The 12,836-nt window shown below is 50.0% G+C and overlaps 1 protein-coding gene across 1 annotated transcript; it reads right to left on the bottom strand.

Annotated features, from left to right (window-relative positions):
* Window positions 1-271: 271 nt before the first annotated feature.
* TVP23C (trans-golgi network vesicle protein 23 homolog C) lies at window positions 272-8,045 on the bottom strand. The gene is made up of 7 exons (XM_064151104.1): window positions 7,999-8,045; window positions 6,650-6,732; window positions 5,724-5,868; window positions 4,252-4,341; window positions 2,248-2,379; window positions 2,038-2,166; window positions 272-460 (listed from the first exon to the last, which is right to left on the bottom strand). Exons 1-7 carry the CDS (start codon window positions 8,008-8,010, stop codon window positions 428-430), a joined length of 624 nt encoding a protein of 207 aa, XP_064007174.1. The 5' UTR covers window positions 8,011-8,045; the 3' UTR covers window positions 272-427.
* Between the last annotated feature and the right edge of the window lie 4,791 nt (window positions 8,046-12,836).

Here is a 12,836-nt window from a genome sequence, read left to right on the forward strand (position 1 = left end):
AACATCCACAACCAGAACCAGCTGAGGCACCAGGTGCTGGAGGAGCTGCAGGAGTTGTTGGCTAGCAGAAGGTTTAGATTCTGCTCGGTGTTTCTGAAGAAGGATGCCAAGCAATTTCCTCTGAATTCATCCAGCAGACCCAAACCTGTAGGAGAGCCATCTAGAATCTGCTTTAATTTGAACTGGAGACAAATGAACTGGAGACAAATTAAGTCTAATTTAAGTAACCTAAAGAAGAAAAGGACTGAAACACAAACTCCTAACGGAAAACTGAAGTTGCCAGGAGGGTTAACCTGAAGCCTTCAACAATTTATTTACTTCTTTTAATTCACACCTCAGGTATGCAGCTCCCAGATCTAAAGGTCACAGCAACATTCTCTGCTGTCCACTACTGAGAATCCAGCCTGAATTGAGGCTTCCACACAGCTCAGGATGCTGGTTGGTCCTCTTTGGCCACAGTCTGCAGGAGACAGAGAAGAAAAAAAATGAAGAAAAGAAGCAAAGTGGAACAGGAATCTCCTCAGTGCTAGACACTAATTAAAGGGTAGGGGGCAAGAGGCTGGGGCCAGACTCTTGTCAGTGGTGCCCAGTGACAGGGCAAGGGGCAATGGGCACAAACTGGAAGCAAGGAGGTTCCACCTGAACAGGAGGAGAAACTTCTTTGTTGAGAAGGTGCTGGAGGCCTAGAGCAGGCTACCTAGAGAGGCTGTGGAGTCTCCTTCTCTAGAGAGATTCTAAACCCATCTGGGCATTGTGATGCTGGGCAAGCTGCTGTGGGTGCCCTGCTTTAAGAGGGGGGTTGGACTGGCTGATCTCCAGAGGTCACTTCCAATCCCCACCCTGCTGGGATTCCATGATGTGACTCACTGCCAGGACTCTGGGGCAAGACAGTGGTTTCTGCCAGAGGCTGAGCCTGGTCTAGAACTCTGGTTAACCACAGCAGTTGTGAAAGCATTCAGAACTGCAGCCAGCTACAGAAGAGGACAAGAGCACAGGCTGCCAAGAAAGATTTATCAGTGAGCTGCTATCACACTGGTAAGAGTAATTCCAGCAAACACATGTGAACCTGTGGCAGCCAGAGCAGAGCTGTCTGTGCAATACAGCCAGGAAACCTGCTAAAAACAGATGTTAAATCACAGCCTGCAAGTAAAGCAGGGGATGGCTGTGCTGCAGGGACCTATGGACAGAAGAAAACCCAGTACTGGGGCAGAAAAGGACCTCAAGAAAAACTGGTTGGAAGCATGAGAAAATCCAGCTCATCCCTCCAGATGCACAAAGAAGAGAAGGCTCCAAGGAGACCTTACTGTGGCCTTCCAGGTTCTGAAGTGGGCTACAAGAAAGCTGGGGAGGCAGTTATTAGGGTGTCAGGCAGTGACAGGACTGGAGGGAATGGATCCAAGCTAAAGGGGGGGAGATTTATAGTAGACATTAGGAAAAAATTTCTTCACCATGAAGATGCTGAGACACAGGAACAGGTTGCCCAGGGAGATGGTATAAACCTCATTCCTGGATGTTTTTAAGGCCAGGCTGGATGTGGCTCTGGGCAACCTGATCTAGTGGAGGGAGTCCCTGCCCGTGGCACAGGGGATGAAGTGGATGATCCTTGGGGTCCCTTCCATGCCTGACAATTCTGTGATTCTACGGTGCTGTGGCCAGCACAGCCTGAGCAGGGAGCAGTGCACTGAAAAGAGTTTTCCAGCAGCCTGGTATCCAAGAGCTGCAGCTCATCCATAATCATTTCACATGCACTGTGGTCCTTATTTCCAACATACCAGCCACAATCCATCAACTCCTGTAGCAACTGCCCCTGGCACCAGCAAATACAAACTCATGATGAAGCAAATGGAACCTGAAGCAAATAAGTAGCAAGTTACTCATTGAAGGGGCTCAAATTAACAGAGCCGCAAGGTGTGAAGGTTCCCTCTGCAGAGCTACACAGAAAAGGCCTTTTTAGCCTTTCTTTTGATGGCCCAGGTGGGAAGCAAACTGATGGAGAGAAGTGTGCCCAGAGGTTTTCCAAAGCCCTGGAGATCTCACCTGCCGCAAGAACTGCTTCCCCAGATAGTTGGTGGCCATGCTTGTCAAGTTCTTTCTGCTACCCACTTTACACCTGATGTAACCATAAAGGTTGGCTCCCTGAAGCACCACTCCCATCACCACCACTGCCTGAGACAAAGGAAAACACAGTCAGTGATTGACAGCACCTTGCCTGTCAGACACAGGACCTTAGCTGAAGGATCCACTCACCAGCCACTTCACTTTGAAAGAGAAGAGAGCACTGAAGGCAAAGATCACCCAGATGATAGGACAGACAATTAGACCCAACCAGAAAATTCTGGACTCTGCTTCTGATGAGGTTTTACTTCTCTGTGCTGATGCCTAAAAACAGAAAGGAAATGGAGATGAACAGGCTGCTCCATTGTACAGATCACATTGGCCTTAAACACAGTGCAGGAGAAAAGGACACAAACTGGAAACCAGGAGGTTCCATCTGAACAGGAGGACTTCTGTAGCATAAGCGTGCTGGAGGCCTTGAGGAGGTTGCCCAGAGAGGTTGTGGAGTCTCCTTCTCTGCAGAGATTCCCAACCCCAGCTTGGCATTGTGCTCCTGGGCAAGCTGCTGTGGCTGCCCTGCTTTAGCAGAGGTGGAGGTGGATTAATGACCTCCAGAGGTCCCTTCCAACCCCACCATGCTGAGATTTTGTGATCTACAAGCCCCCTGGGTTTTGCCTCCACACAAGTACTGAGTGCCTTCAAGGTCAGTTTCTACATCAGGAAGTTTTTTCCTGCAACAGAGAATGTTTCCTTTTAAAGAGACACTTCTGTCAATTTCCTATCAGGCAACAGCACCAAATCCTCTTAGAGAGCTTGGGGTTAAAAGAGTTTGTGGAACAGGACATTTACTGCACAGTTCAGCTATGGAGCTTGGGAATAGCCCAAGGGGTCACATTTTCTCCCTCTGAAGCACTGCACAACCTGAACTTCAGGCAGAACTAAAGATTAATATTCCCAGCATCCAGGCAGGGTTTTCCCTTTGCACACACAGAGAAGTGAGCCCCAGCTCCCTGATGATTTCAGAAAAGCTTTACAAAGCAAAATCATAGAATGGCACAGGTTGGAAGGGACATCAGAGATTGCCTACTCCAACCTCCCCAGCATGAGCCTGGACACCTTTCAACTAGGCTCAGCTGCTCAAGGCCTCATCCAACCTGGCCCTGAACACCCTCAAGGTGGACATTAACAACCTTCCTGAACAACCTGTTCCAGAGCCTCACCACCCTTGTACTGAAGGGCTTTCTTCCTAAGATCCAGTCTAACTCTGCTCTCCCTCAGCTTCAAACCATTCCCTCTCACCTAATGAAAAGTCCCTCTGCAGCCTTCCTGTAGGATCCCTTCAGCTCTAAGGTTCCCCTTCTCTTCTCCAGGCTGAACAACTGCAGCTCCCCCTGCCTGTTCTCACAGCAGAGGTGTTTCAGCCCCTGGATCATCTTTGTGGCCTACTCTGAACTCACTCCAACAGCTCTCAGAAGATGCCAAGCAAGGACTCCCTCCTCTAACAGTTAAAACATCTGGATTGGGTTAACAACTTATGGGTACATTCACAACATCACCTGTCAAGCTACTTTTCCCCACCTCTCCCTCAAAATAGCTTTTCTAAACTGGCAACCTTTTGAGACAGAGCCTGTAGTGAGGGCATAAACTTGGCTGGAGAAAGCTTTAAATTAAAGCCCTACACCACTGCAGACTTCCCAAAGCTAGGAAACTATCTCTGCCTTGCTCCAGATCTGCACATTGCTATCTTCACAGCAACAGGCATAAGAGATAGGGATGAGAAAGGTAAAACCTGACAGATGGGCTGCTGGAGAGGCAGCAGAAGGCATCACTATCACAAAGGCAAAGCAAGAGCCATGAGCAAGGCTCTACCTCTCTTCCTATTTCCAGTAGTTTTCCACAGGAGATAAAACTTCCAAGTTTTCAGCTGTTCCAACTTGACATCAGAAAACTTCCTGCTGTGACATGGGAACCTTCACTGCATTCTAGGTGGAGCTTTTAGGGTACTTATATTCAACTAGATCAATGCACCATGAGAACTGTTAAAGAACTGCTCAGCCACAAAGATCTTGCAGCAGCCCATGTGCCCATGGTCACAGATCTGCCGCTGGAACCTGCATCATGCAATCAGCTATCACAAAGATAAATGCTAATTAACAGGGGAGTTCAGAAACAATTAAAAGACTTTGAAGGATTTACCTTCCTAGCTTCAAACACCCAGTGACTTCTACCATCATCATCCACTTGGTTCCACCAGCGAAGGCCAACCATCAATCTCCCTGTGATGTTCTGAAAGAGAACAGCAGCAACCAGCTTCAGATCTTCTGCTGACCAAAACCAAAGCATTGGCAAAACTCAGCTGTTTGGGGCTATTCTTAGTGGTACCAAACTGCCCCATATTTGGAAGATGATTTCAAGGCTCTTATGTCCACAACATTCTGTTTTCTGATATGTTCAGAAGAGCTTTAACTCTTGGTGAGGCATATTCTTGGTGATTTGAAAGCGATCTGCTGATGAAGCCTGTGCTACCTTCAAAGAAAACCTGTCAGATACATAGATTCATAGAATGGTTTGGCTGGAAGGGACCTTGAAGACCATATTAGGAATAATTATTTTCCAGTGAGGGTGGTAAGCCACTGGAACCCAGGGAGGTTGTGGATGGCCCCTCCCTGGAGGTGTTCAAGGCCAGCCTGGATGAGGCCTTGAGCAGCCTGGGCTAGCAGGAGGTGTCCCTGCCCATGGCAGGAGGGTTGTAACTGGAAGATCTTTAAGGTCCCTTCCAACCCAAACCATTCTATGAATATACAACTCATCCAGTTCCAAACCTGACTCCCATTGGCAGAGACACCTCCCACTAGACCAGGTCACTCAAGGGGGTATTCACAGCCTCCCTGGATACCTTTCATCTCTCTAGATGGAAGCCTCATTCCTGGAGGCCTTTAAGGCCAAGCTGGATGGGTCTCTGAGCAATCTGATTTAGTGTGAGGTGTCCCTGCCCATGGCAGGGGGGTTGGAGCTGGATGATCCCTGAGGTCCCTTCCAGCCCTGACTGATTCAGTGATTCTATGATTCCATTTGGTTTCCAGGAAGAAACCAGGTTCAGAGATATTTAAGAGGTATTATTTCATAACACTTCTCAATACACCAGAGTACCTGAGAGCAGTTTTGTGTGCAAGGCATAAAGAACTGACTTGAACATCTCTTCTCTGAAGAAAGACTGAGAGAATTGGGTCTGTTTAGTCTCCAGAAGGCTGGGAGGGATCTTTTTAATGTCTATAAACATCTGAGGGGTGGGTGTCAAGCTGAAGGGGACAGGCTCTGCTCAGTGGTGCCCAGTAGCAGGAGAAGGAACAATGGGTATATGCTTTAAAACATGAAGAAGTTCCACCTCACTATGAGGAGAAACTTCTTTGTCGTGAGGATGCTGGAGCCCTGGAGCAGGCTGCCCAGGGAGGTTGTGGAGTCTCCTTCTCTGCAGAGATTCCAAACCTACCTGGATGTGTTTCTGTGTGACCTGCCCTGGTGATCCTGCTTTGTTAGGGGAGGTTGGACTCAATCTCCAGAGGTCCCATCCAACCCCTAACACACTGTGATTCTTTGCTGTGACCACCACTGTTCAACTCTTCTTACATAGTAAGATGAAGAGAACGAGAGGCACAAGAGGAACATACCTTAACGGTCCAAAAGTCACACGAGAGGAGGAGGATGATTGTCACCATGCAGGCAATGAAGCTGCTAGTTAAGAGCTCACAGAGCAGATAGACAACTACAGCACTGACTCGGAAGAACAAGTGGAAGAAGGACGCCACTGGGTGCCTGGAATGAAGCACAGCACAGTCACAGCTCCTTCAGACAAGGCTGAAAGCACTTCAGAGAACTGACACTGCCAAGTGATGTCACATCAACTCACAGCATCCCAACGTGGCCCTACTGATGCAAATATGGGAACTACACTGGCCAGCAGCTCGCTGGAACAAAGATGCATTCTGTGTGCGGCCACATCGACTGGAGTTGGAGAGAAAGAGGACAGGGAGCTTTGCCTGGTGTTCAAAGCCATTTCAAAGGGGTAAATGAAAAACATTCTGTCAGAGTAAATAGCTTCCTCAGAAGGAAAGCTCACACTTCTCAACGTGGCAAACCTGCCCTTCTGTCTGATTTCAGCAGTTTCCAGGTGAGAAAGAGACAGTACAGGGCTGAAGTCACCACAGCACCTCTGGCAAGAATTTGGGCAGAACCAGGACAGAGGTGGCTGGAACAGCAACACCAGGACACGGAGAGCAGGGCAGCACCAAACACACTCAAGAACAAAGACTGAGGAAGAGGTAACAGCCTAGCCCAGAAGCACCACTCCACAAAGTGAGTGCATCCTGGTACAGAGTTGCTGTATCAGTGTAGATGCCTTACAGAAAGGAACACAAACACAAACTGAGCAGGAGGACACAGACCTGCAGGTCCAGCTGAGCTGCTGAAACTGGCTCTTTCAGCTACTCAGAAGTTATTCTCCATCACTTCCAAACAAACAAACAAACAAAGAGGGTATCTGCCTTCCCCTTTTGCATATGACTCCTCAAGGAACTCTCTCTCTACGACCACTGACCTTATTTTTGACTTTCTGGATCTCCTGGATACATCATCATCTGCATCAAAGAGAGACACATCTTCAATGTCATCACTGCTGTCCTAAAGTGGCAAACAGACAGAGGGTTACAAACAATCTGCTTTCCTCTTTTGAAGAGGGAGAGTTTTGATCACCCAGGACGCTCACCTTAAGGACAGGGAGGAATGTCAAGATTTAACCACACACACAAACCAAAACACTGTTTTGATTTGTGACAACCACATAAACGCACAGTGTGAGCCCAAGGCTCCCTTCTGCACCCAGGCAGTTAACTTCTCACCTACATCTAGTACCTTTTATTCTTCATTCCTCCCAGGAAGCTTACTGCCTTTTGTAACAAAGCTATTCTCGTGTCAGACAGCACTCGAATCCTCCTGCATTTCACTGAACGTACTGCTAGCAGGTTTGGAATTACTCCTTTTTACAGACAGGGTGCACTTCTGCTGCAGACCCTGCAGAAACATCACACCACCGGCACAAGAATGGCTGAGTGCTCTCACCTAATAATCATTTTCACAGGATCCCAGACTGGTTTGAATTGAAGGAACCTTGAAAGATCATCCAGTCCAACTCCCCTGCAGCCAGCAGGGACATCATCAGTCAGAGCTGGTTGCTTACAGCCCCAGACAACCTGACCTGTGGTCATTCCAAGAATCCAGGGGCATTGCCCACCTCCCTTGGGTACCTGGGACAGGCTCTAACCCCCCTCAGGGGCAAATATTTCTCCCTTCTCTCCACTCTCGGCCTAGTTCTTTGGTTCAAACCATTCCCCCTTGTCCTGTCACCACAGGCCCTGCTCAAAACTCCGTCCCCAGCTTTCTGATCTCCTTCTTGAAGCACAGAAAGGCCACCAGAAGGTGTCCCTGGAGCCTCCTCTTCTCCAGCCTCAACAAGCCCAACACTCTCAGCCTGGCCTCGCTGCAAAGGGCTTCCAGCCCTGCCAGCATTGCTGCGGCCTCTTCCGACCCCGCTCCAACAGGTCCCTGTCCGTGCTGAAGACTCCAGAGGTGTTCCCAGCACGGCAGGGGCGGCCTCAGCAGCGCACAGCCAAGGGGCAGCATCCCCTCCCTGCCCCCGTTGTGCACACTCCTAGGGATGCTGCCCAGGACACGGCTGGCTCCGGGCTCCGATCGCTCCTCTTCCCCTAGCGCTGCCGCAACGGCTCTCGGGCGGCACACGTAAGCCAGGCGTTACAGAGCATCAGCAGGTCCCCCGGCAGCGCAGTCCCGCGGGCCCACGCCAGCAGAGAGCATCTCGCACCCCCGGCACCCAAGCCCGGCCGCTGCTGCCCCCGGCCCGGCCCCGGGCCCGGCCCCGCCGCCCCTCACCTGCCGGAGCATGGTGGGAGCCGCTGCCTTCCGCCTGCCGCTGACGCTGCTGCCAACGGCCAATGGCGGCTGGCCGCGGCCCCTCGGCCCGCCCTGCGCATGGGCGCTGCCTGCGCGCAGCGGGAGACGTGGCCGCCCGCGCCCCCCCCGCGCCCCCCCGCGCTGGCGTCACGGGGCGGAGTGCGGCCGCGGGGGCGGAGTGCGGGCTGCGAGTGCGGGACTGCGAGTGCCGGGCTGCGAGTGCGAATGCGGATGCGAGTGCGGGGCTGCGGGTGCGGGCTGCGAGTGCGAATGCGGATGCGAGTGCGGGGCTGCGAGTGCGGGACTGCGGGTGCGGGCTGCGAGTGCGGCGGGGCGCGGGTGGGAGCGCCGCTGGGAACGGGCGTCCTGCAGCACCGGCAGGCAGCGGAGAGCGTGGGCTGGGGGTCCTGCAACGCTGGCAGGCGGCAGGGAGCGCAGGCTGGGGCCGGGGGTCGTGCAGCGCCGGCAGGGTGCACGATCCAGCCACGAAGAAGTAAAACATCTTCCTCAAGACTGCCTGCAGAGAGTTTTGTTTTGACATCAATTTGAGGACGGTATTAACCACTTCATTCCTCCTGCCTAGTTAACAAGTGCACTTTATCCGCTCGCTGGCCCGTGGCAGCCCCAGGCTGTCCCTGCTGGCTGCTCTAGGTGAGCGTTTACGGGAGGCTCGCTGGTGCTGGTAACCACACAGGACAGAATCACAGAATCACTTCAGTTGGAAAAGGCCTCTTAAGTTCATTCAGTCCAACCATCAACCCAACAGCGCCACAGGCACCAAACCACATCCCAGAGTGCCATGTCCACACGTTTTTTGAACACCTTCAGGGATGGAGACTCCACCACCCCTCTGGGCAGCCTGTTCCTATCCCTGACCACTCTTGCAGCAGAGAAATTTTTCACAGTATCACAGTATCATCAGGGTTGGAAGAGACCTCACAGATCATCAAGTCCAACCCTTTACCACAGAGCTCAAGGCTAGACCATGGCACCAAGTGCCACGTCCAACCTTGCCTTGAAGTGCCCATCATAAACCTTCCCTGATGCAACTTGAGGATGCTGTGGTCAATTCAACCACTGAAACAAGAACTCACCCCCAACACAGAGGGCAAAGAGATTGGACACACACACTGGTACCCTCCACATTTCTGAAGGCAATGGCTGAAATCAATGTACCATTTCCCAGGCAACTCAAAGCTGTGACTGATAAACATGATATAAACCCTCAATTTCTTCTTTATATCCTTCTTATTGTCTCTTTAGTACTCTCTTGCTCCTTTTCACTGTGAAGTGTCAGGCACACTTCCCCTGTTCTAGCTGTAACCAGCACTTAAGTCAACAGGACCTTCTGCTCAGAAGCACTTCTCCAACTACACAAAAAGAATGACTCTGACACTCAGTTTAGTGTCACCACACTAGGATGATATTACCTACAGTTTGGACATGGCACAAGTAGAACAGTAATGATGCCTGCAACCAAACTGTCTGAGCTCTCTTGCCACCCCTCTGACTGCCCTTCTCTCTGTTTGAGGCTGTATCGTGCCCTGCACAGCACCAGTGTTGCTCGCAGGCCTCCCAGGTTGCACACCCAAAGGCCAAGCATTCAGAGAGGGCACTTGAATCCAGAAGTTAATTAAGATATCAAAATGAGCTACCCATAGTTACCTTCAGAAGTGAGCTCACATCCCATTTGTGACATCTTCCCTTAGGTCAGTTCCCTTCCAATGCATCTCTGATGCCCAGCTCCCACCTTTGTCCCCACTGTGCTCAGCTAAAGCCCATCACAGGAGGACTTGATGCAGCTCTGCCCTGATGGGTGGCTTCATGTCAGCTCTGCTGACTGTAGCATCTTGCCAGTGCTGAGCATTCATACCTACAGGAGATGCTAATTCATTGATTCCAGAGAGGAAGGCAACGCTCCAACCCTCCTCACCTCGGCAGGATTAAAAAAGACATCAGCCTTTCCGTGATGTGCTTCCTTCAGCCTTCTTCTGATGCTTTTTTTTCCAGGGGGTTGTGCCAAAGGGCCTCTGGCTGCAGCCACACTGGGCTGATTTCTTGTAGGCAAGCGCCATCCTGTGGCTGAGCCTGAAATCCCTGCTGCTTCCTGCCTGCAAGCCACCTCAGACAACTGCGACTCCCCCATCCCATAGCGCAGATGTGCTGCAATAACGCCACTGACAACCTCCCTCATCCTCAGCGTGCATGGCCCTTCAGCAGCACATCTGGACTAAAAGAGTCCAGCTCCCACATCTGCATCAGGTCCTGGCTTCCTCACAGTTTTACACAGAGAGCTTTTAGTCCCAGTTTGTTATTATGCATTGGAGGATAAGTGTCTCTCTCTTTCTTTCTTTCTTTCTTTCTTTCTTTCTTTCTTTCTCTTTCTTTCTTTCTTTCTTTCTTTCTTTCTTTCTTTCTTTCTTTCTTTCTTTCTTTCTTTCTTTCTTTCTTTCTTTCTTTCTTTCTTTCTTTCTTTCTTCCTTTCTTCCTTTCTTCCTTTCTTCCTTTCTTCCTTTCTTTCTTTCTTTCTTTCTTTCTTTCTTTCTTTCTTTCTTTCTTTCTTTCTTTCTTTCTTTCTTTCTTTCTTTCTTTCTTTCTTTCTTTCTTTCTTTCTTTCTTTCTTTCTTTCTTTCTTTCTTTCTTTCTTTCTTTCTTTCTTTCTTTCTTTCTTTTTCTTTCTCTTTCTTTCTTTCTTTCTTTCTTTCTTTCTTTCTTTCTTTCTTTTTCTTTCTCTTTCTTTCTTTCTTTCTTTCTTTTTCTTTCTTTCTTTCTTTCTTTCTTTCTTTCTTTCTTTCTTTCTTTCTTTCTTTCTTTCTTTCTTTCTTTCTTTCTTTCTTTCTTTCTTCCTTCCTTCCTTCCTTCCTTCCTTCCTTCCTTCCTTTCTTCCTCTCTTTCTCTCTTTCTCTCTTTCTCTTTCTTTCTTTCTCTCTCTCTCTTTCTCTCTCTCTCTTTCTCCCTTCCTTCCTTCCTTCCTTCCTTCCTTCCTTCCTTCCTTCCTTCCTTCCTTCCTTCCTTCCTTCCTTCCTTCCTTCCTTCCTTCCTTCCTTCCTCACTGTTAGCAAGGTTTGTCTTAATCAGGGGGGTTGGAAGATCAAGATGACATTAAAAAACCCACAACTATCGTGGGGAGCTTCACAGACAGGCATTTCAAATCAGAAGTGCTGCTGAAAGGACCCTTGGCATGGCTGTGGGCAGGAGCCTCCTGCATCGAGCCTTTAATACAAGAAAATCCCAGAGCTCCAGCATGGTGGCATTGGAAGGGACCTCTGGAGACCACCCAATCTGCTAAAGCAGGGCACCCACAGCAGCTTGCCCAGGGTCATGATGTCCAGGTGGGTTGGAATCTCTCCAGACAAGGAGACTCCACAAGCTCTCTGGGCAGCCTGCTCCAGGATTCCAGCACACTCAGAGTAAAAAAACTTTTCCCTCTCTCAGCCTTTCCTCAGCAGGGAGATGTTCCACTGCCTTCAGCATTTTTGTGGCTCTGTGCTGAACTCTTTCAAGCAGTTCCCTAAGGTCCTTCTTGAACTGAGTTTTCTCTCTCTCAGCCTTTTCTCAGATGTTGCATCCTCAGCAGATGTTCCGTTGCCTTCGGTATCTTTGTGGCTCTGCACTGGACTCCTGCTAGCAGTTTCTTGAGGTTCTTCTTGAACTGAAGGGCCCAGAAGCACTACCATTATGTTTTTAAACACATTTTAAGATGCTTTCCAGATGGGTGATCCCCATCCTGCCCTGGGGCCTGGGGCTGTTCCTCCCTCAGGGCAGAACCTGGGGACTGATCTGTTGGAAGGCAGCAAAGTTAAAAAGGATGTGGGGGTCCTCGTTGATGAGAGGTTGACCAGCCAGAAACTTGCACTTGTGGCCAGGAGGGGCAATGTCATTCTGAGGTGGATTAGAAGGGCTGTGGATAGTAGGTTGAGAGAGGTTCTCCTGCCCCTCTGCTCTGCCCTGGTAAGGCCACATCTGGAGTACTGTGTCCAGTTCTGGGTCCCCCAGTTCAAGAGGGACACAGAACTGCTGGAGAGAGTCCAGTGCAGAGACATAAAGTTGCTGAAGGGAATGGAACATCTCTGTTAGGAGGAGAGCCTGAGGGAGCTGGGGCTGTGCTGCTGGGAGAGGAGACTGAGAGGTGACCTCATCAATGTTTATAAAGGGTGAGTGGCAGGAGGCTGGAGCCAGGCTCTGCTGGGTGATGCCCAGTGACAGGACAAGGGGCAGTGGGTGGAAGCTGAGGCATAGGAAGCCTCATTTAAATATGAGGAGGATTTTTTTCCCTGTAAGGGTGCCAGAACCCTGGAACAGGCTGCCCAGGGGGGTTGTGGAGTCTCCCTCTCTCGAGATATTCAAAGCCCACTTGAGCACATTTCTGTGTGATCTGATAGAGGTGATCCTGCCCTGGCAGGGGTGTTAGATTGGATGAGCCTTTGAGGTCCCTTCCAACCCCTGACATTCTATGATGATTCTTTCCCATGCTGAACTTCAGTTGGTCTCTCTCAGCCCATTTCTCCAGCCTGCTTCAATCCCTGAGGATGGCAGCTCAAGCTCTGGTGCATCAGCCACTCCTCCCACATTGGTGTCATCTGCCAACTGGTTGAGGGTGCTCTCTGCCCCCTCATCCATCAATTAATGAAGTGTTAAACCCAGCACTGACCCGTAGGCTACACCACTAATTACTGGCCTTCAGCTAGACTGCACCACCCTGTGGGCTCACCTGCTGAACCAGTTCTCAGTCCACATTTCTTCAGCTTATAAACTTTGATCAATCCTCACAAACTCTAAGAGGATTTGGGGTAAATTATTAATTAGCTATTCACACA

Source organism: Pogoniulus pusillus, chromosome 11, assembly GCF_015220805.1.
Source record: "Pogoniulus pusillus isolate bPogPus1 chromosome 11, bPogPus1.pri, whole genome shotgun sequence".
Lineage (NCBI taxonomy): Eukaryota > Metazoa > Chordata > Aves > Piciformes > Lybiidae > Pogoniulus > Pogoniulus pusillus.